At 56.4% G+C, this 21,150-nt stretch overlaps 1 protein-coding gene across 1 annotated transcript; it reads left to right on the plus strand.

Annotated features, from left to right (window-relative positions):
* Nucleotides 1-750: 750 nt before the first annotated feature.
* On the plus strand, nt 751-20,495 carry LOC308217945 (1-phosphatidylinositol 4,5-bisphosphate phosphodiesterase gamma-1-like; the record flags this gene model as incomplete). Its single annotated transcript, XM_080611440.1, has 32 exons — nt 751-970; nt 7,332-7,481; nt 7,566-7,659; nt 7,739-7,786; nt 8,411-8,495; nt 8,628-8,708; nt 8,798-8,832; nt 9,538-9,610; nt 9,696-9,797; nt 9,877-9,995; nt 10,077-10,162; nt 10,342-10,462; nt 10,554-10,722; nt 10,998-11,117; nt 11,323-11,430; nt 11,532-11,719; nt 11,902-12,102; nt 12,248-12,367; nt 13,220-13,403; nt 13,693-13,770; nt 14,622-14,725; nt 14,918-15,014; nt 15,897-15,963; nt 16,341-16,504; nt 16,857-16,953; nt 17,079-17,303; nt 18,186-18,334; nt 18,848-18,962; nt 19,191-19,352; nt 19,971-20,059; nt 20,181-20,365; nt 20,444-20,495. 32 exons carry the CDS (start codon nt 751-753, stop codon nt 20,493-20,495), a joined length of 3,888 nt encoding a protein of 1,295 aa, XP_080467566.1.
* Between the last annotated feature and the right edge of the window lie 655 nt (nt 20,496-21,150).

Below are 21,150 nucleotides of genomic sequence, written 5' to 3' on the forward strand. Positions count from 1 at the left end.
TCACCCTCAGCCGCCTTTTCCTCCCGCTCGGCTTTTCCTTTCTCCAAGATCCTGCTTTGCTTTTCCCCCCTCCCTCCCATTCCTTTCTGATCTCTTTCCGGCCATGTGTGATTGCAGTTTCCTCTGGGCGTCCATTTCATCAGCCCGAAATTAAGGAGAAGACGAGCAGAGCGGAGAGAACCCCCTTTATCTTCCCCAACCATCACCACCCCAACCCCGCATCCCGCACCCCCCCCCACCGCCACCCCGCTGCTCCCAGCGCTCACCCTCGGCATCCCTTTTCCACACCTCTCTTCCAACCCCGGCCCCGCTTGGCCCGGAGGCCGGGGTGGGATCCACCAGCATCATTTTGGGGTGACTTTGCTGGGTTTTGGGGGTTGGAGGTGTAAAAATACCACCCTTTTTTTGCCTGCAAAGGGGCCGGATGGTTTTTGGGTCCCCCCCTCTTCTGAAGCTCAAGGCCAACGCCACCGGTGCTGCTCATCTTCTCCCACCGTCGCTGGATGCCAACGCCGGGGCCGGATTCCACCTCGGCGAGAAGGTCGCGGTACCTCCAGCCCACCCCTTTCCTCCCCACCGTCACCAAGCCCCGCTCCCGGTGCAGCCGAGGGGACATTGTCCATAGAGGAAACCCACGCCCGGGGCGAGCGGAGACGATCCCCAGGGAGGTTTCAGCTCTTTGGTTCCTCCTCTCCTGCATGAGACAACCCCGGCTCTGCGGCTCCGCCGGGCGATGGCCGCGCACTGAAGATGTCCATGGCCAGGCTCAACAGCGTCAATGGCTTCCTGGAGGACGGCAGGATGGAGGCAGGGGACATGGGCAGGATCCTCCGCTGCCTGGAGATGGGCACCGTCCTCACCTTGTTCTACCAGAAGAAGTCGCAGAGGCCGGAGAGAAGGACCTTCCAGGTGAAGCTGGAGACCAGGCAGATCATCTGGAGCCGCACACCCGAGAAGGTGGAAGGGGAAAGTGAGTACCAGGGGATGCTGATGAGGGGGATGTGATGGTGGGATGCCCGCCTCAGGCGGGGTGACTGGTTATGGGGTGCCTGGCTGTGGTGGTGGGTCCTGCCATAGAGGGGTGACTGGTTATGGGGTGCCTGGCTGTGGTGGTGGGTCCTGCCATAGAGGGGTGACTGGTTATGGGGTGCCTGGCTGTGGTGGTGGGTCCTACCATGGTGGGTTGCCTGGTTGTGGGGTGCTCTGCCATGGTGGGAAGTCCTAATGGGGTGATGTGCCTGGCTGTGATGGGGTGCTCTACCATGGTGGAGTGATGGGTTGTAGGGCGCGTGGCTGTGGTGGGATGCCCTACCATGATGTCCAGACACAGTGGGGTGTCTGGCCACAGTGGGGTGCATGGCTGTGATGGGGTTCCTGGCCATGGTGGGGTGCCCAGTGCAATGAAGGTCATGGTAGGGTGTCCAGGTGTGGTGGGGTGCCTGGAAGTAGTGGGGTCTCTGGCCATGATGGGGTGCCTGGACATGGTGAGATGCCCAGAGATATAAATGAGCAACCCTCACCTCCTCCATCCCAGTTGATGTGGCCAACCAGTTACTATGGGGGTCAAGCTGCTGCCATTTCATCCCCAGGGTTTTAGGCCCTTCCTGGTCTAAAGGCAAGGAGGTAAAGGAGGTGGCCATCACCCTACCTGCTCATGGTGCTTTTAACCCCAAACCAGGGTGCTCAGGCTGCTGGGGCAGGCAGCAGCATAGGCTGGAGCATGGTGGTGGCCCCTTGTAGCCCAGGAGAGGACTTGGCCAATTGGGCTCTGCCCCACATGCATTGAGTTTGTACTGGTGGCACAGGAGATGCTTCCACTGGAGCATCCATAAAAATCAGCTTTACTTGTGGATTTGCTGGTGGCTCATACATTGTTGGGGCATACTCTCACCTTTGGGCATCAGTGGGGCTCCATGCACTGATGCTCATCACCTCAAGGCTTGCACCTCCTCTTAAATTGAGCTAAAAAGAGCCAGCGGACGAAACCACAAGGTTGGGGTGACACGAAGCTCTACATCACCTCATCCCACATCCCCACGTGGTGGGGAACCCAGATTTGGGGTATCATCTCCCTTGGATGCTGGCAAAGGCCACACTGGAGGTTTGGGAAGTGCCAGGTACCTTTCTCCTGATACACTCAGAGGGTGTCATTAACAGCCACCAATCACCCACCCAAAACCATCACCCACCTCTAATTCTGTGTGAGACAGAGCAAAACCCAGGAGGGATCAGCTCCTGCATGGTGGGACCAACCCTAAGCTGGACTGGCAGCAGTGGTGAGGTTTAGAGCTGGCAAGGAGGGTGGCACCAGAGATGAGCATCAGCATGGGCAGGATCCAGTGCTTGTCCAGACCTGCTGCGTGCAGGAGCAGGTTTGGAGGAGGAGGAGGGATGGGTTATGGGAGGAAGGACAGCCGTCATTGGAGAGGTGGTTGTTGGGGAAAAGCCAGCTCTCCACTCATGGAAATAGCGTGTTTCCAGCTCCTTGGGTGCTTTTAGGAGCACCATGTGCTGCCAGGTTGGGGTTTTGGATCACTTATACTGCTCTGCCTCAGTTTCCCCACCAGAGCCTTGGGATCTATCTTCTCCTATGTGACAGCCCAAAACCCTCAGTGGGAATGAGTGGGCATTCCCTCCAAGGGCGAAAACAAAGGAAAATCCCTCTGGACATGGCACAGTCCTGCTACCCAATCCCACCACTTGCAATCCCCAATCCAGAGTGAGAACAGCCCCATCTTGAGCATCTTCACCTCCTGGTCCAGCCCTTCTCCATGCTCACCCATCACTTGATGTGATATTATGGAAGCACCAGGACCTCTTCTTCATCCCTAGGGTCTTGCCCCCACCCAACATCCAATCTCATGCCTGCATGGACCATTTTAATCCCCCTTTCAGGTATGCACCCCCCTTGCAGAGGGATTAGTGGGACACCCAACACCTCTGATGTCTCTGTTAGGGACTGGCAGGGCTCTTCCCTAGATTCCTGGCTCTTCCCTGGATTCCCAGCACCACACAAGCTAATTACATGCTTCATTAAGCAGCTGATGGCCACGTGTCTATGCCAATGGGGTCACCTGTAGTGTCACCTCCAAAGTTAACCTCATCCTGAAGGGTTTCCACCTCATTGCCCTCAGCAGACCCTGGTCCCTGAGGGAATCTAGCAGAAACCAGCAGAAAATAGCAGAAACCAGCCCCAAATGGCTCTTTGCATGAGATTAAAAGGAATAGGGGTGAAGGCAGCTTGGCAAACACAAGAACATATTTGAGGGGTGGTTTGCCACCACAATGATAGTTGGGATCGCACCTCCAGCCTCACTAACACTACGTAATTAGAAATAGGACCATGTGGAGCCAGATGGGGTTTAACACCGTTGGACCGGGAGCAAATCCTTTATTTCAGGTCTTAAATCAGCTCCACACCAGCAAAAGTCACCCAAACCCCCCTGTCCAGAAGGGTCTGAGCTGCCACGTGTCCTGCAAGAAAGGATGCCCAAGGTGAACACAAGGGGACATGGCTCGTGCCACCGCAGCACTGCCCAGGCCAATGGGCTTTCCCAGCACAACCATTCCCTCCAGCCACTTTGGCTTTGCTTTTCTCCTAATGCATTAAGAGAACTCCCAGGCTCTCAGCATCCCTAAAAGCCTCTGGGCAGAACCTGATCCCTCAGCATCTGCCAACCATTTCAAACCTTCCTTGTCCCACGCTTTGCATTAGAAAAGAAAAGGGATTTTCACAGCTGGAACTGACTTCCAGAGTGTTTTAATGCCCGGACCCCTGAGACAATGCAGGGAGGAGTTTGGAGCCACGGTTCTGACATGAGCCCTGCAAATCCGCTGCAGATGTGGCTTCCAGGAAGCCGCCAGCCGCGGATGCATTGTGCAGCCCCTGTGCCGCTCCCTCCTCCCATGGCTCTTCATGGGGCTGGGTTATTTACCCCGAGGAGAAGGACTTGGGGTGTTGGGTGAGGAGAAGCTCCCCATGACCCGGCTGCAGTGAGCGCTTGAGCCCAGAACCCCCCCGTGTGCTGGGCTGCACCCCCAGAGCGTGAGCAGCAGCTCAGGGAGGGGATCCTGCCCCTCTGCTGTGTGAAGGGGAGCCCCCCCCTGGAGCACTGTGTCCAGTGCTGGGGTCCCCATGGAGCTGTTGGAGCAAGTCCAGAGGAGGGCACAGAAATAAGCAAGGGAACAGAGCACCTTTGCTATGAGGAAAGGCGGAGAGAGCTGGGCTTGTTCAGCCTGGAGAAGAGGAGGCTCCAGGGAGACCTTCTTGTGGCCTTTCAATGCTTAAAAAGGGCTTATAAGAAAGGTGAGGAAAGACTCGTAGTAGGGCCTGGAGTGATATAGGATGAGGGATCATGGCTTTAAACTGAAAGAGGGTAGGTTCAGACGAGATATAATGGAGAAATGGTTTACAATGAGGATGGTGAGACACTGGCACCGGGTGCCCAGAGAAGCTGTGGCTGCCCCATCCCTGGCAGTGTTCAAGGCCAGGTTGGACACAGGGGCTTGGAGCACCCTGCTCTAGTGGAAGGTGTCCCTGCCCGTGGCAGGATGGGGTGACTCGATGACCTTCAAAGGTCCCTTCCTATACCAACCATTTGCTGATTATATGACTTTCTTGTTACTGGCAGTGCCCAGAGGTTGGGTCCAAGGCTGGATCCTGGAATCCGTCATCCTTGAATCAAGGGGATGGCCACGTTGCAAATTGTTGGTGGAAGCCTGATAGCCACTGGCTTCCTGCTCCCCTCTGATGTTATGTCGATGAGCAGCTTTGGGGTTGAGTGTTTGGTTTTTAACCTATAAACCCATTTTTACCCCCAAATATCCTGTTTGTACCAAAGCAGGTTTGCTCCCAGCCATGGGGGCTGCATGGGGACAGCAACCGGCTTTCATTTCTTGAATCGTAGAATCCCAGGATGGTTTGGGTTGGAAGGGATCTTAAAGCTCCTCCAGTTCCAACCCCTGCCATGGGCAGGGACCCCTTCCACTGGAGCAGGGTGCTCCAAGCCCCTGTGTCCAACCTGGCCTTGAACACTGCCAGGGATGGGGCAGCCACAGCTTCTCTGGGCACCCTGGGCCAGCGCCTCACCACCCTCACAGTAAAGAACTTCTTCCTTATCTCCAACCTGAACTTCTCCTGTTTCAGTCTGAACCCATCACCCCTTGTCCTATCACTGCAACCTCTCCAGCATCCGAGGTTGAGATTTAAGTCCCCAAACCACTGCACACACACAGGCTGCAGACCTCCTGTGTATCCCTGTGCTAAACTCCCACCCTGATCCATGCAGTTTGGCTCGTGTCACCCAGCCAGGGAAGCTGGATAAAGCCTCCAGTGTTTTCTGGAGCTCTTTTGCCAAGAAAAACCATTCTGCACCTTTTTTCCTGCTTAATCAGCTCCATTTCTCCCCTGTTGCTTATTCCTCCCCTTGCATTCAGCTTTTCTTTCCCCACTCTGAATTAAGCTGAGGGTTCCCATCAAGCCACCAGCCTCCTACACTCTTCCCAAGCGCCCGGAAACGAAGCTGGGCTGGGAATTCTCCGGGAAATGACCCATTTCCTCAGCAGGACAATGCCCCGGCGCGATGGTCCGGCCACCCTGCGCCATACAAAGCCCTTTCCGGTGGTGGTGGCTCAGCTCCGGTGTGCAAAGCTGTGCTGAGGGGTGATGCTCAAGGTATGGAGGACAACTTTAGGTGTTCTCACTAATACCATGATGTTGTTATACTGCTCCTGGTGGGATTTGTCCACTTGGGAAAAGCAGGGTTGGAATTGTGCCCCGGTGAGGAAGACCGCGGTCCGGAAACCCAACCCTCCCACTGCCGGTGGGGCTTTATATAGCAGATAATGAGAGAGCAGCAGCGCAGGAAAGAAACGCCCTGTGGTCGGGGCTGCCACAGCTCCAAATTGCCACCTTTGGGCAGACATCTCCAGTTCAAAGATGAGCTCAGCCTAACCCAGAGCAGGGTCTGTCCTGGGGAGGAGAAGGCAAACGAGAGGTGGTTGGAGATGTGCTGGTGAGGCTGCACCTTGAATCCTGTGTTCAGCTCTGGGCCCCTCACTACAAGAGAGACATTGAGGTGCTGGAGTGGGGCCAGAGAAGGGCAATGGAGCTGGTGCAGGGCCTGGAGCACAGTGTGATGGGGAAGGGCTGAGGGACCTGGGGGGTTCAGTGTGGAGAAGAGAAGGCTCAGGAGGGACCTGATCGCTGCCTACAAGTGCCTGAGAGGAGGATGGAGCCAGGAGGGGCTGGGCTCTGCTCCCAAGGAACAAGGGATGGGACAAGAGGAACCGGCCTCAAGCTGCACCAGGGCAGGTTTAGATGGAGCTGAGGAACAATTCCTGCCCCAGAGGGTGCTCAGGCATTGGAACAGGCTGCCCAGGGCAGGGCTGCAGTCACCGTCCCTGCAAGTGTTCACAGCCCGTGGAGACGAGGCCTCAGTGCCACGGGGTAGTGGTGGCCTTGGCAGGGCTGGGCAATGGTTGGACTGGATGAGCTTAAAGGGCTTTTCCAAGCTGGTTGATTCCATGATTCTGTGATTCTATGGTTGGGATGGAACAGGCTGAGCCTGGAGGCCGTGTGGCACCCACAAAGCCAGGAACCCAGTGGGCAGCATTGGCAGGATGCAACATCCCTGGGAAACGAGTCCCTGGAGGAGACACAGGAGTGTGGTGCCGTCACATGCCTGGAGGCAGTGCTGCAGGGACACCTTGTCCTGGGGACACGGTTCCCTCAAGGACACGTGGCCATGGCACCCATGGTGCTGTCCCACAGCTGCAGCAGTGCTGCAGGGACGTGCCATCCTGGGGGGACAGTTCCCTGGAGGATACATGGCCATGGCACCTATGACGCCATCACGGACTAATGGGCAATCCCACAGGGATGCCGCATTCTGGGGACACGGTTGCTTGAAGGACATGCAATATCTATGGTGCCATCCCACTAGCAGACACATCACTGGAGGACAGTGGGGACATGTCTCCCTGCAGGACACATATCACAGCCCCCACAATGCCATCACACACCCATGAGCAGTTCCATGGGGATGCCCCATGCTGGGGACAAGGTTCCACAGAGGACACATGGTCTCCTGGAATCATAGAATCATAGAATGGTTTGAGTTGGAAAGGACCTTCAGATCATCCAGCTCCAACCCCCTGCCACTGGCTCACAGTAGACCATGTCACCCAAGGCTCTGTCCAGTCTGGTCTTGAACACTGCAAAGGATGGAGCATTCACCACTTCCCAGCTCCTGCACCTTCTCCAAACCCTACACATGGGTCCACATTGGAAGGGTGGCAATGGACAGGCCTGTGTTCCTCTTTGTCCACAGTCGACATTCGGGAGATCAAGGAGATCCGCCTGGGGAAGAACTCACGGGACTTCGAGCGCTACCCTGAGGATGCCCGCAAGCTGGACTACACCATGTGCTTCATCATCCTCTATGGGATGGACTTCAGGCTGCGGACACTCAGCGTGGCCGGTGTGTGGACCCTCAGTTCTCACCCTGTCCCCAGCATCCCACCTCCCTCATCCCAACCTCACCGCTCTCGCCTTCCTCCTCCAGCTTTCTGTGAGGAGGATATCAACCTGTGGGTAACGGGCCTCAACTGGCTGGTGGCGGACACCCAGAAAGCCCAGACTCCGCTGCAGATTGAGAGGTGAGGAAGGATGCAGGACCCCATCTGGGTTTGGTTGCCCATGGGGCTGAGCACCCTCTGTCCATCCCTTCCTTCTCAGGTGGCTACGGAAGCAGTTTGATGGGATGGACCGGTCACGGGAAGGCAGGTGAGCACTGGAACAGCCCCTGGAACAGCCCCGTGCTGGGAAGTAGCTGGTGGGTTTGGTTGGACACGGCTGTACCGCTCCAGCTGCCCTCCACATCTGGAAGCTGAGCCGGGATGGGGGTGAGGTTTGTGGGACAAGGTGGTACCAAGTTATTTGGGGTGCTGAAAGGCACCAAAAATCAAGACACTCAAGCGCAGGTCCACTCATTGCTGCTGTACGGACCATGGGGATTGTGATGCCCCCTTCTGCCAGCACCAGAAGGGGCTGTGCCATCAATGCAGCCCATGAACATCTCCCCATGATAGGAAACACCTCAAATCGAGTGAATTTGATCTTAAATTATTATAGGGATGGAGATGGACACCATTTCCAGATGGGGTGATGGCTTATAGCACACAAAGGTTCTTGTGTGCACTCCCTCTACCCAACTGTCTCCTCACACTCGTGCCAGACCCCATGTAATTGGGGTCCTGTGTCACTGTGGGGTTCCATAGCCCAGTCGAGTGGAAGCCCAAACCCAGAGACCACCAGGATTTGGGGTGGGACCTTTGGTGTCAGGAGCTGGGACCTATCCAGGCATCATCCATCCTCTGTGGGGTCTGACACCAGCTCACCTTCTCATAGCATCACAGTGAAGGACCTGAAGGCCATGCTGCCCCAGGTGAACTACCGTGTCCCCAACATGAGGTTCCTGCGGGACAAGCTCGTGGTAAGGACCCCCTGAGCACCTCAGCTACGCAGGGACATGGTCTTCAAGCCTCCACAGCCAGGCTGGAGCCAGCCCTGGGGTCACTGGCCATGGCTGGGTGGCCCCACTCTCAAGCAGCACCATGTCCCACAGGAGGTGGAAGCCAGGAATGAGATGACTTTCTCCCACTTCATCCAGTTCTACAAGAACCTGATGTTTGATGCACAGAAGTCGGTAGGAGCCATGGGTTGTCTTCCCAAGTGTCCCCCAGCCACTGTGGTGTGTCCCCACGAGCTAAACCTGGTCCTTCCTTTGCCTTGCAGGTCATCGAGCAGCTGGAGCTCTCCTTCCCCCTGCGGTGAGTGCCCGGCAATGCCGCAGCTCCCATCCCGGCTCCCATCCCAGCTCCCATCCCAGCCAAGCTTGCAGGGGTCGGATCCATTGGGTGGGCAATGCAGGCAGGCTCTGGAGCAGAGCAGGGGATGGGAGAGGGAATGAGAGTGATGAGAGTGGGAATGGGAATAGGGATGGAAGTGGAGATGAGAGAAGACACGGGAGAGGGGATGTGAGCAGAGATGGGAGTAGGAATGAGGGAGAGGGGCTGAGAGCAAGAATAGGAGCAAGAATAAGCAGAGATGGGAGTGGAGATGGGAGCAGGGATGGGAGCACGAATGAGCAGAGATGAGAATAGGGATGAGCAGGGATAGGAGTGAGCAGGGATGGAAGAGAGACTGAGAGCACAGGAATGGGAGTAAGGATGGAAGCAGGGAGGAAAGTAGGATGGGAGCAGGGATGGGAGTGGGAATGGGCGCCAGGGATGTAGGACATGTCACCTTGCCCTACTCCCTGTATCCTTGGACAATGCGGCTGGGTACCCACCTCCAAGTCCACAGCACATCTTGAGGTTCCTACTGCATCTCCATGGCCTGTGCTTTCCCAAGCTCCTCACCAGCCGTAGGAGTGGGGGCCACAGGGAGGCTGAGCTGAGATGCTGGAGCCCTTGACTCTTCCATGAGGTCTACCCCAACTCCTGGTCCTCACTGGTGGCCACTCCATGTCTCAGGAACGTGGACCGCCCCGAGCTGTGCCAAGTCTCCCTCTACGACTTCCAGAAGTTCCTGCTGCACGACCAGAAGGTGGGTGCTCTTAGAGATCCTTGTGGCATCCCTCTCAGGGGACTCCCGTGGGATGCTCCAGCCTGGTTCCCACATTTGCTTCCAGGAGCCCTGGGCCAGCGACGTGGGCATGGTGCGGGACTACATGTGCACCTACCTCAAGGAAAGCTCCACAGAGGCATCAGACCCCTCCTTCCAGTTGGATGAGGTGGATGACCCCATGCAGCACCAACCCCGGGCTGTCTCCCCAGCCCAGTCAGTATCTGACCTCTCTCTTCCCTCTCCAGTTCCTCACGTACCTCTTCTCCAAGGAGAACATGGTGATGGATGCCAAGTATGAGCGTGTGGTGCCTGAGGAGATGAACCACCCCCTGTCCCAGTACTGGATCTCATCCTCCCATAACACGTAAGGGCACAGTAGAGTCTCCTTGGGGACCTCTATGAGCATCCCATCACCCTGATCAATGATGGTTCTCCTCCTCTGTAGATACCTGACAGGGGACCAGTTCTCCAGTGAGTCCTCCCTGGAGGCCTACGCCCGGTGCCTGCGCATGGGCTGCCGCTGCATTGAGTGTGAGTCCCCACGGCACCTCCCAGAGATGCTGAGCCCCCACCCAGCACCTCGTGTCACATCAGAGACACCATCCCCTGCACCCATCCCATGGCACTGGGGTGGGGTGTCTTCCATGGCCTGTAAGGATTCATGGTCCCCAAAGTGTAGCGTGTGTTAACCAATGTGTCTCCCCACTCAGTGGACTGCTGGGATGGCCCAGATGATCTCCCCATCATCTACCATGGCCACACACTCACCTCCAAGATCAAGTTCCTCGATGTGCTGCACACCATCAAGGAACACGCGTTTGTCACCTCTGAGTAAGCCCCAGCTCCCCAGTGACACTGGGTTGTGCAGGCAACCTCTCCTCCACCTTCATCCGAGGCCACCATTCCTACCTGCTTCCTCCAGGTTCCCCATCATCCTCTCCATCGAAGACCACTGCAGCATCGTCCAGCAGAGGAACATGGCCTCCCACTTCAAGAAGGTCTTTGGGGACATGCTCCTGACCAAGCCAGTGGACATCAATGCTGATGAGTTGCCCTCACCCACCCAGCTCAAGAAGAAGATCCTAATCAAGGTAGAGAGTGGGCACCACCTCAAGTCCCTCTTTGCAGGAAGCACAAGGGTTGGGCTGGGAGGGATGGTGACTCTCCCAAATCTTGGGACTCTGGAGTCATATCCCTCTGTGCACAAGTAGGACATCTCCCCAGTGTTCTACTGCAAGAAGAGATCTAGGGGAACAGAGAGTGGTAGAAAGGGACCTGCAGGAGACCTGAGTCCTGAGGGCTGGGAGCTCAGTGTGATGGGGACACCATTCCCACCATTGAGCTCCTCATCCTGGCCTGTTCCCAGCACAAGAAGCTGGTTGAAGGGAACCTGTATGAAGAGGTCTCCACTGCCAGTTACTCAGAGAACGACATCAGCAACTCCATCAAGAACGGCATCCTCTACCTTGAAGACCCCATTGACCACGTAAGGGTTGCTCTGCCAATGGCATCCAGGGGCCAAGCTAGGTCTGTCAGATGGGAATGAGCTTTGGGGTTTGGGTTGGGCATGGGCTCTCCTAGACCATTGCGATGATATGGGAGACAGGAAGGGACAGAAAGAGGCTTTTCAAAGCCCTGTCCCTTCATGTCATCATTCTTCCCGCCCTGGTGATGCTCTTCCTCCCTCCCAGACTTGGAGCCCCCATTATTTCGTCCTGACAAGCAACAAGATCTACTACTCAGAGGAGACATCCCGCTACCAGTTCAATGAGGATGAAGAGGAGGTGGAGCAGAAGGAGGTGTGTGAGGAACAGGATGCATCCAAGGGCAGGAGGGCTTAGTGAGGACTCTATGAGGAGGCTGAGGTGGTGCCAACACCCGTTTTGGGCTGAACTTGCAGGAGTTCAACAACAACGAGCTGCACTTCACAGAGAAGTGGTTCCATGGGAAGCTTGGAGGTGGCCGTGACGGGCGGCAGATCGCTGAGAAGCTGCTCCACGAGTACTGCACCGAGACGGGTGGCAAGGACGGCACCTTCCTGGTGCGCGAGAGCGAGACCTTCGTGGGCGACTACACCCTCTCCTTCTGGTAGGAGCCCCAAGGGGAGGTAGGATCCCATCCAAGCTGGTCTGATCACCCTACCAAGGGTTGGACCTCTTTAGTTTGGTGGCTTTTCTGGGAGGGAAATGCCACCTTTTTGTGACTGCTGAGCATGGGATGGTGGGGACATGGACCCGAATTGACTCACCTTTCCCCCACGACCATGGCAGGAGGTCCAGCCGGGTGCAGCACTGCCGGATCCACTCAAGGCAGGAGGCCGGTGCCACCAAGTTCTACCTGACGGACAACCTGGTCTTCGACAGCCTCTACAGCCTCATCTGCCACTACCGTGAGGTGCCACTGCGCTGCAACGAGTTCGAGATGCGCCTCACTGACCCCGTCCCCCAGCCCAATGCCCATGAGAGCAAAGAGTGAGGATGCTCCTTATCCCCATCCCCATCTCTTCAATCCCTTGGGTCCACCAGCCTCCTCCATCCCTGGTGTGAGGTCTTGGGTGCCACTCTGGGGGTGAGGATGCTGATGGCACCCCACCATCTCCATGCTCTGCCCGGTTAGGTGGTACCACGCCAGCCTGACGCGCCTGCAGGCCGAGCACATGCTGATGCGGGTCCCACGGGATGGAGCCTTCCTGGTGCGCAAGAGAAGTGAACCCAACTCCTATGCCATCTCCTTCCGGTGAGTGTGGCCATCCCAGCACCTCAAGGCTGGTCGGACTTGGCCGTGGTTGCCAGACAAGATGAGAACTGCCTCATTCATAGGATCGTGGAATGGTTTGGGTTGGAAAGGACCTTAAGATCATCCAGTTCCAAACCGCTGACATGAGCAAGGATGCCTCACACTAGAGCAGGTTTCTCCAAGCCCTATCCAGCCTGGCCTTGAACACTGCCAGGGATGGAGCATTCACAGCTTTGTTGGGCAACCTGTGCCAGAGCTTCACCACCCTCACAGAATAGCTTCTTCCTTATACCTAACCTGGACTTCCCCTGTTTAAACCCATCACCCCTTGTCCTATCACTGCAGTCCCTGATGAAGAGTCCCTCTCCAGCATCCTTGTAGCCCCCTTCAGACACTGGAAGCTGCTCTGAGGTCTCCACGCAGCTTCTCTTCTCCAGGCTCAACAGCCCCAATGTTCTCAGCCTGGCTCCACATGGGAGCTGCTCCATTCCCCTGCTCATCCTCGTGGCCTCCTCTGGACTTGCTCCAGCAGCTCCATGTCCTTCTGATGTTGAGGACCCCAGAACTGCACACAGTGCTGCAAGTGGGGTCTCACAAGAGCAGAGGAGAGGGGCAGGATCACCTCCTTCGACCTGCTGGTCATGCTAGATTCGTGTCTGTTGTGACTCCACGCTATGGATCAGCAATGTGACATGGTGGGACACATGATACTGTCATGGGGGGACATTCTAGCTGCAGTGATGGGAAAGCATGGTCACCTCCATGGAATCCCTGCTGGGGTGGGACATCATCATCATGAAGCCAGGGTCCAACCAGCCCTCACGTGTCCCTCCCTGCCTCTCCTTGCCCCAGGGCCGAGGGGAAGATCAAGCACTGCCGCATCCAGCAGGAGGGTCGACTCTTCATGCTGGGCAGCTCGGCCGAGTTCGAGAGCCTCGTGGACCTCATCAGCTACTACGAGAAGCACCCGCTCTACCGCAAGATGAAGCTGCGCTACCCCATCAACGAGGAGACCCTGGAGAAGATGGGCACCACCGTGAGTGGGGATGGTGGGGCTCTGTGCCATGGGCCTGTCCCCAGCTTCATCATGGTGGGAAGGTCTCCTCCAGCCTCTTGGCTGAAGCCCAGCTAAAACCAGCCAAACTCATTCCACAGCCATTGCCTGCTATTATAGCTCCATCATAATTCCCCTTGAACAAGTTGCAAGGGGATATTAGGTCCTTCTCAGCCTCCTCTTGATCACACGTGGTAGCCCAGATCCCACCACATCCTCTAGTAACCCCTGTCCACATCCAGGTGACCCACTAAGGCATTTCTTCTGGCAGGAGCTGGACTATGGAGCCCTGTATGAGGTGCGGACCCCCCACTTCTACGTGGAGGCCAACAAGATGCCAATGGCCAGGGTAAGAGGCTGAGCTGGTGCCCCTGGGAGGTGGAGGTGGGTGGGACATGGAACCTGGGTGGTCCCCCCCCACCAGACCCACCACATCTCCCACCACTGGCCTGGGAAGTGGTGATGTTTTGTTGTGTATTCCTGACCCTCAAGTGATGCTGGGCCAGGACTCTTCCCACATCACCATCCCCTGGGAGCAGTCCAAGCTCCAGTGACAGCATTGTCACACTGTGATGGTGGGAACAGGTCTCAAGAGAGCCCAGCCTGCAGCAATGACCTGACACAAGTTTGCTCCAACAGCAAGGAAACCCCTGTCTTTACACTGGAGAACCCCAAAAGAGCAGGTTTAGGGTCAGTTCCCAGGTGACGCAATCTCCATCCTTGGAGGTGTTTGGGACCAGGCTGGGCTTGGAGCTGACCCTGGTGGAGGTTGCTTCGAGGTTCCTTCCCTGTGATCCTACAATCCCATGCTCCTGCACTGCTGTGCTTCGAAGGTCCCTTTGCAGCAGAGCAGCTCTCAGGCCAGGAGCAGACATGGGAAACCTCAACCCAAAGGGGTATTTTCCTAAGGGTTTAACCCCTTGACTGCACCAGGAGAAACCATTGGGGGACATAGAAGAGGAACTCACATTGTGCTGAACATGCTGGTCCTCCAGGACCCCCTACAGCACCTCCAGTCCTCCTGTCCCCTCTAACACATCTCATTGCTGGTGTGACCAGTTTGGGAGCATCATTTGGGGTGTTGGACCCTCAGGAGCCCACACACTTCGCCATGGGTGCTTAAGGAGCTGGATTGAGTAGGGCACGGTGACCACCAGCATCCCTGGTTGGTGACACGTGTCCCTCTCTCTGGTCACCCAGTGCACAGTGAAGGCTCTCTACGACTACAAAGCACAGCGTGAGGATGAGCTGTCCTTCTGCAAGCAGGCCATCATCCACAACGTGGACAAGCAGGACGGCGGCTGGTGAGGGTCAGAGGGTGGCCCCTGGGTGGGCATCACCAGGGGTGGGAGGTGGAATGGACACCCTGGGTTTTAACTGCCTCCTTTTCTGTCCCCCTCAACCCTTCTCCAACCACTCCCAACAATGCATGCAGCATGAACACCCCTGTCCCTCCCAGGTTGGTCCATTTGCCTTGATCCTCTCACCCCTTGCAGGTGGCGGGGGGACTACGGGGGCAAGAAGCAACTGTGGTTCCCAGCCAACTACGTGGAGGAGATCGTCAGCACACAAGCACAGGAGCAGGATGAGGCCGTGAGTGCCATGTCATAGAGGCATGGAATGGTTTGGGTTGGAAGGGACCTTAGAGCTTATCCAGTTCCAACCCCCTGCCACAGGCAGGGACACCTCACACTAGATCAGGTTTCTCCAAGGCCCATCCAGCTTGGCCTTGAACACTGCCAGGGATGGAGCATTTACCACTTCTCTGGGCACCCTGTGCCAGCGCCTCAGCACCCTCACAGTAAAGAACTTCTTCCTTATCTCCAACCTGAACTTCCCCTGTTTCACTTTGAACCCATCACCCCTTGTCCTATCACTGCAGTCCCTGATGAAGAGTCCCTTTCCAGCATCCTTGTAGCCCCCTTCAGACACTGGAAGCTGCTTTGAGGTCTCCACGCAGCTTCTCTTCTCCAGGCTGAACAGCCCCAATGTTCTCAGCCGGTCTCCATACAGGAGCTGCTCCAGCCCCTGCTCATCCTCGTGGCCTCCTCTGGACTTGCTCCAACAGCTCCGTGTCCTTCTTATGCTGAGGTCACCAGAACTGCAGCCAGCACTGCAAGTGGGGTCTCACAAGAGCAGAGTAAAGGGGTAGAATCACCTCCCTTGACCTGCTGGTCCTCACACGTCTGGGACCAAAGCCACCTGAGATGCTGCCAGTCTTAAGCCAGCCCTTATCTAGAGGCTGGAGGATGCTCCCAGCCCAACTCCAGCTTTTCTGGAAGCTGGAGGATGCTCTCAGTCCTGTGGCAGTCCCAGGGGCTGTGGGATGCTCAGCCATGGAGCAGAGCGTTCCAAGAGGGTCTTTCTTCCCTTCTTTTGCTCACACTTGGACAGTTTGGAGGGCTGGATGGAGTGGGCACCAGGCTCAGCCCCACATGGCTCCTCCACCCCCCCTTCTTCCTTCTTCTCTTCCAGTCATCAGAAAACAGCCCCCTGGGGAACTTCTTGAAGGGCTTCATTGATGTGCCGTCCTGCCACGTCGGTGAGTGTCCCACCTTATCCCCACCATGGCTATGGGAGCCTTCTGGGATGGTGCACACCCCGTGCTGCAGCTCATCACATGCAAGCTTGGTGTGATGTGGCAGGGAGCAACATGGAGCTGGGTTTGGAGAGGGAATTTGGTGGCATTTGGAGGTCCAAATGATTCAGGGGACATCTGGCTCAAAGGACAAGGCATGGAAAGCTGAAACCGTCCATTAGAAAGATGGGATCCTCACAAGAGGAGGACCCCAGTGGCTGGTGGGATGCCAGGAGGGGCTGGTGGGGGCCTGGGAGCGGGACCGCTGAGGTTTCGTTTGCTCCACAGAACCATCCATTGGGAATGTCTTCGAGTAAAGCCCCCCTCTGATGTCCTTATAGTTATCTCCAAAGACGGGAGGAGCTCCAAACCATTTGTCTTCACCATCCATTCCCAGCAGATGTCCCACGCAGCCCAGTCCCTGGATGTGGCCGCAGACACGCAGGAGGAACTCAACGAATGGGTGGCCAAGATCCGAGAGGCCACGCAGAATGCAGATGCCAGGGTGAGGGGCACCAGGATGCAGAGCATGGGGTGGATTATCCCATCCTCCAGTGGATAGAATCATGGAATCATAGAACAGTTAGGGTTGGAAAGGACCTTAAGATCACCCAGTTCCAACCCCCCTGCCATGGGCAGGGACACCTTCCACTAGAGCAGGGTGCTCCAAGCCCCTGTGTCCAACCTGGCCTTGAACACTGCCAGGGATGGAGCATTCACAACTTTGTTGGGCAACCTGTGCCAGCGCCTCAGCACCCTCACAGTGAACTTCCACCTTACATCCAAGATGGTCCTCAATGTCTCCAAAGGAGGAGACTAAGAGGGAAACCTTCATCTCCTTGTTTTCCCTTGTGCAGATGCAAGAGGGGAAGATCATGGAGCGGAGGAAAAAGATCGCGCTGGAGCTCTCCGAGCTGGTTGTCTATTGCCGCCCAGTGCCCTTCGATGAGGACAGTAAGAGCTGGAGAAGGAGGATGATGGGATGAGCATGGGAAGGGATGGATGGGGGAAACTAGTCATGGTGGGCCACCAGAGGCCATCAGAAAGACCTCCACTGATGGCCACCTTGGTGCTTTCAGAGATAGGCACGGATAAGGCGTGCTACAGGGATATGTCCTCCTTCCCGGAGACCAAGGCGGAGAAGTACGCCAACCGCAGCAAGGGCAAGAAGTTCCTGCAGTACAACCGCCGCCAGCTCAGCCGCATCTACCCCAAAGGGCAGCGCCTGGACTCCTCCAACTATGACCCATTGCCCATGTGGATCTGTGGCAGCCAGCTCGTGGCCCTCAACTTCCAGACACCCGGTAAATCCTGCTCCTGGGGTGGCTGCCGCCCTCATTGTAGAATGGTTTGGGTTGGAAAGGACCTTAAGATCATCCAGTCCCAACCCTCTGATGTGAGCAGGGATGCGTCACACTAGACCAGGTTTCTCCAAGCCCCATCCAACCTGGCCTTGAACACTGCCAGGGATGGAGCATTCACCACTTCTCTGGGCACCCTGTGCCAGCGACTCAACACCCTCACAGAAGAGCTTCTTCCTTATCCCCAACCTGAACTTCCCCTGTTTCAGTCTGAACCCATCACCCCTTGTCCTATCCCTCCAGTCCCTGATGAAGAGTCCCTCTCCAGCATCCTTGTAGCCCCCTTCAGACACTGGAAGCTGCTCTGAGGTCTCCACGCAGCCTTCTCTTCTCCAGGCTGAACAGCCCCAATGTTCTCAGGCTGTCTCCATACAGGAGGTGCTCCAGCCCCTGCTCACCCTCGTGGCCTCCTCTGGACTTGTTCCAACAGCTCCATGTCCTCCTTATGTTGGGGACACCAGAACTGCACCCAGCACTGCAAGTGGGGCCTCATGAGAGCAGAGTAGAGGGGCAGGATCACCTCCTTTGACCTGCAGCCCAGTATACAGTTGGCTTTAAATCCCTGCAGGTCCCCCCAAAATCTCCATCCCCAATGGCTCTGCCCTGGGTCCTGTTGCTGGAGGTGGTTTGGTTGATCTCTCCAGCCTTTGTCCTTATCCTGATGGGGACATCTCCATGCAATTCTTGGGTGCTTCATGCATCCCTGCTCCGGTCAGGACTGGGGGCTTTTAGCAGGGGTTTTGCCAAGGCAGAACCTTCTACACAAGGACCGTAGGAAGGTCCCTGAGCCCCAGGCTCAGATCTTCTCTGTCCCCATGGCCACAGACAAGCCCATGCAGCTGAACCAGGCCCTCTTCATGCTCGGTGGCCGCAGTGGCTACGTCCTGCAGCCGGACATCATGAGGGATGAGACTTTTGACCCCTTTGACAAGAACAGCCTGAAGATCGTGGAGCCCATCACGGTCCAGCTGCAGGTAAGTGGGTGAGGACAGCAAGTCCACCTTGAAGTGGTCACCATTGAGATGGGGACTCAACTCGGGTTGGGCCAACTGGGGGTGGTATTTACATGTTTCAGACACGTATTTCCTCCATGGAGTTTGTCACTCCATGATCTCTTGGGTTTCTTGGTCATTCTCCTTATGCAGCATCATATTTCCCAGGGACAACCCCAAAACTGCAGAGCTGAGCCTAACCTAAGCAAGGGGGTGGTGGGTTAAGTAGATAAATCAAGGTCAGAAGCACCTTTCTCAACCCTTGGGTAACTGTGGGTTGGTTTGTAGGCACCTGAGCCTTGAGCATGGCACCAATCCAGCAGAAGTTTCTTGGGTAATTTTGTGGGTAAAAGCAAGCAAAATCAACCTCAATTATAAATAAGTTGTGGTGTGGCCAGCTACAGCCATGAAGCTTTTGGCAAGCCCATGGGGATGCCTGGAGGAGTCCTTCTTCACCCAGCATGGCTGGATCTCACCCTCCTCTTCCTCCCACAGATCCTTGGCGCCCGGCACCTTCCCAAGAACGGGAGGAGCATCGTGTGTCCCTTTGTGGAGGTGGAAGTGTGCGGCTCCGAGTACGACAACAGCAAGAACAAGACGGATGTTGTAGGTGAGGGTCCTTGTGGGTGATGTTCCTACCCGGCTCCAGCGCCTCGGGATGCTGGGACAACAGAAACTGTGGGCTTTGCGGTCCTCTTGGACATCATCTTGTGGGTGACGGGGTTTCATGGGGGAGTGAAGAGGACAGGCAGCTCCCACTAAGGTGCTGGTGCCATGCTGGAGATGTCCATGGGTCTGGTCCCATTCTGACCCTCTCCACTCTCTCCTCACCCTCCAGCTGACAACGGCTTCAACCCTGTCTGGCTCTTCAAGCAGTTTGTCTTTGACATCAACAACCCTGAGTTCGCCTTCCTCCGCTTTGTGGTGTACGAGGAGGACATGTTCAGTGACCCCAACTTCTTGGCACAAGCCACCTTCCCTGTCAAGGGCCTCAAAACAGGTATGGTTCTTCCATCCACACCATCACCATCATCATCATCATTTGGTAGGACAAGGGGTGATGGGTTTAAACTTAAAGAGGGGAAATTCAGGTTGGATTTAAGGAAGAAGTTCTTCCCTGTGAGGGTGGTGAGGCACTGGCCTCACAGGATGCCAAAGGAAGTTGTGATTGCTCCATCCTTGGCAGTGTTCAAAGCCATTTAGAGCCCTGGGCAACCTGGTCTAGTGTGAGGTGTCCTGCCCATGGCAGGGGTTTGGAACTGGATGATCTTAAGGTCCTTTCCAACCCATTCTGTGATTCTATGATCATAGAACAGGTTGGCTTGGAAGGAACCTTTGAAGTTCTCCTATCCAACCTCCCTGCAATCATCATCATCATCATCTCTGCAGGGATATGGCCATGGTGAGGTATTGAAACAGGCTTCCCAGGGCAGCAGTGGAGTCACCATCCCTGGAAGTGTTCAAAACCCATGTAGATGAGGCCCTCAGTGATATGCTTTAGTGGTGGCCTTGGCGGTGCTGGGGTAAAGGTTGAATTTGATGAGCTGAAAGGTCTTTTCCACCCCAGCTGATTCTGTGGTTCTCTGGTGCTGAGCTCATGTCATTGTGTTGTGTCCAGGCTACCGATCAGTGCCGCTGAAGAACAGCTACACCGAGGACCTGGAGCTCGCTGCCCTCCTCATCCACATCGAGATCATCAACGCCAAGGCAAGTGGCCCAGACAGCTTGGGGAACCTTGTGCCTCAGTTTCCCCATCCTGAACAAGGGGGAACAGCCCCCGGGGGTGTCGTGTCCATCCCACCAGCCTCACCCCCTTGTGTTGAAGCAGGAGGAAGATGAGGAGAACCTCTACTCGTCCATCCAGCAGCTGCGGGACCGCGCCAGCGAGCTCTCCAACCAGGTCTCCAGCTACGAGCGCACCAATGGCTGCGACTCCCGCTACCAGCAGCGCCTCGACGAGCTCCGGGCAGCCCAGGAGAGGCTCATGGAGCTCACTGAAGTCCGCAACCGCAAGTGAGTGTCCCCTCCCTGTGGCCTCAGGAGGTGCCTCTTAGGATGGGCTCTAAGGGCCATCGCTCTGCTCCCCACCAGGTTGATGGAGAAGAAGAAGAGGGACCGGCAGATGGTCACCAAACGCAGCTGAGGTGGATGGACAGGTGCCCTCCAGCCCGTTGTGGACCTCTCCTGCCACCTCCTCTCCTGCTGCAAAGGGAGGTGGGGTGGCTGGAGCTGGACGCCTCCATGCCCAGGGCTGGGTGACAGAGAGGGGACAAATGTGGGGACAAAAGGGGATTTCACTGTTGCCTGTGAGGTTTCTCCATTGGGGCGAAGTGGGAGGTGTAAATCCCAAGTGCCTCCAGCTTCATCCCATGTCCCTTGGGATTCATGGCCACGTCCCTGTCTCCATGGGGTGGCCACCACGGCTCCTCTTCACCCTGCACCCTCCATCTCCCACCACCGCGTGGTGTGGTTGAGCCCTGTGAGTGATGGGGAAACTGAGGCACGGGTGCCCGGCTGGTCCAGGATGGGGCAGGGTCAGCCACCTCCATCCTGGGGACAGGGGACAGGACTGGCTGGCAGCGGGGCACCAGGATGGGGACACTTTGGGGGGGTTAAAGGGGGACATTTCCCCCCCCCAGCTATAAATACCTGTATTTTCCTCTTTTATCCAGCGTGTACATACAGCAGGGGGGGTGGGGGGGTGTCTGGACCAGCCACAGTATTAGGGCACAAGGGGTACCCCAAAATGTCCAGAGATGTCCCCAACATGGGCACCAGGGAGCAGGGGACCAGGTGTG

Source organism: Psittacula echo (assembly GCF_963264785.1).
Source record: "Psittacula echo genome assembly, chromosome: 2".
In the NCBI taxonomy this organism is placed as follows: domain Eukaryota; kingdom Metazoa; phylum Chordata; class Aves; order Psittaciformes; family Psittacidae; genus Psittacula; species Psittacula echo.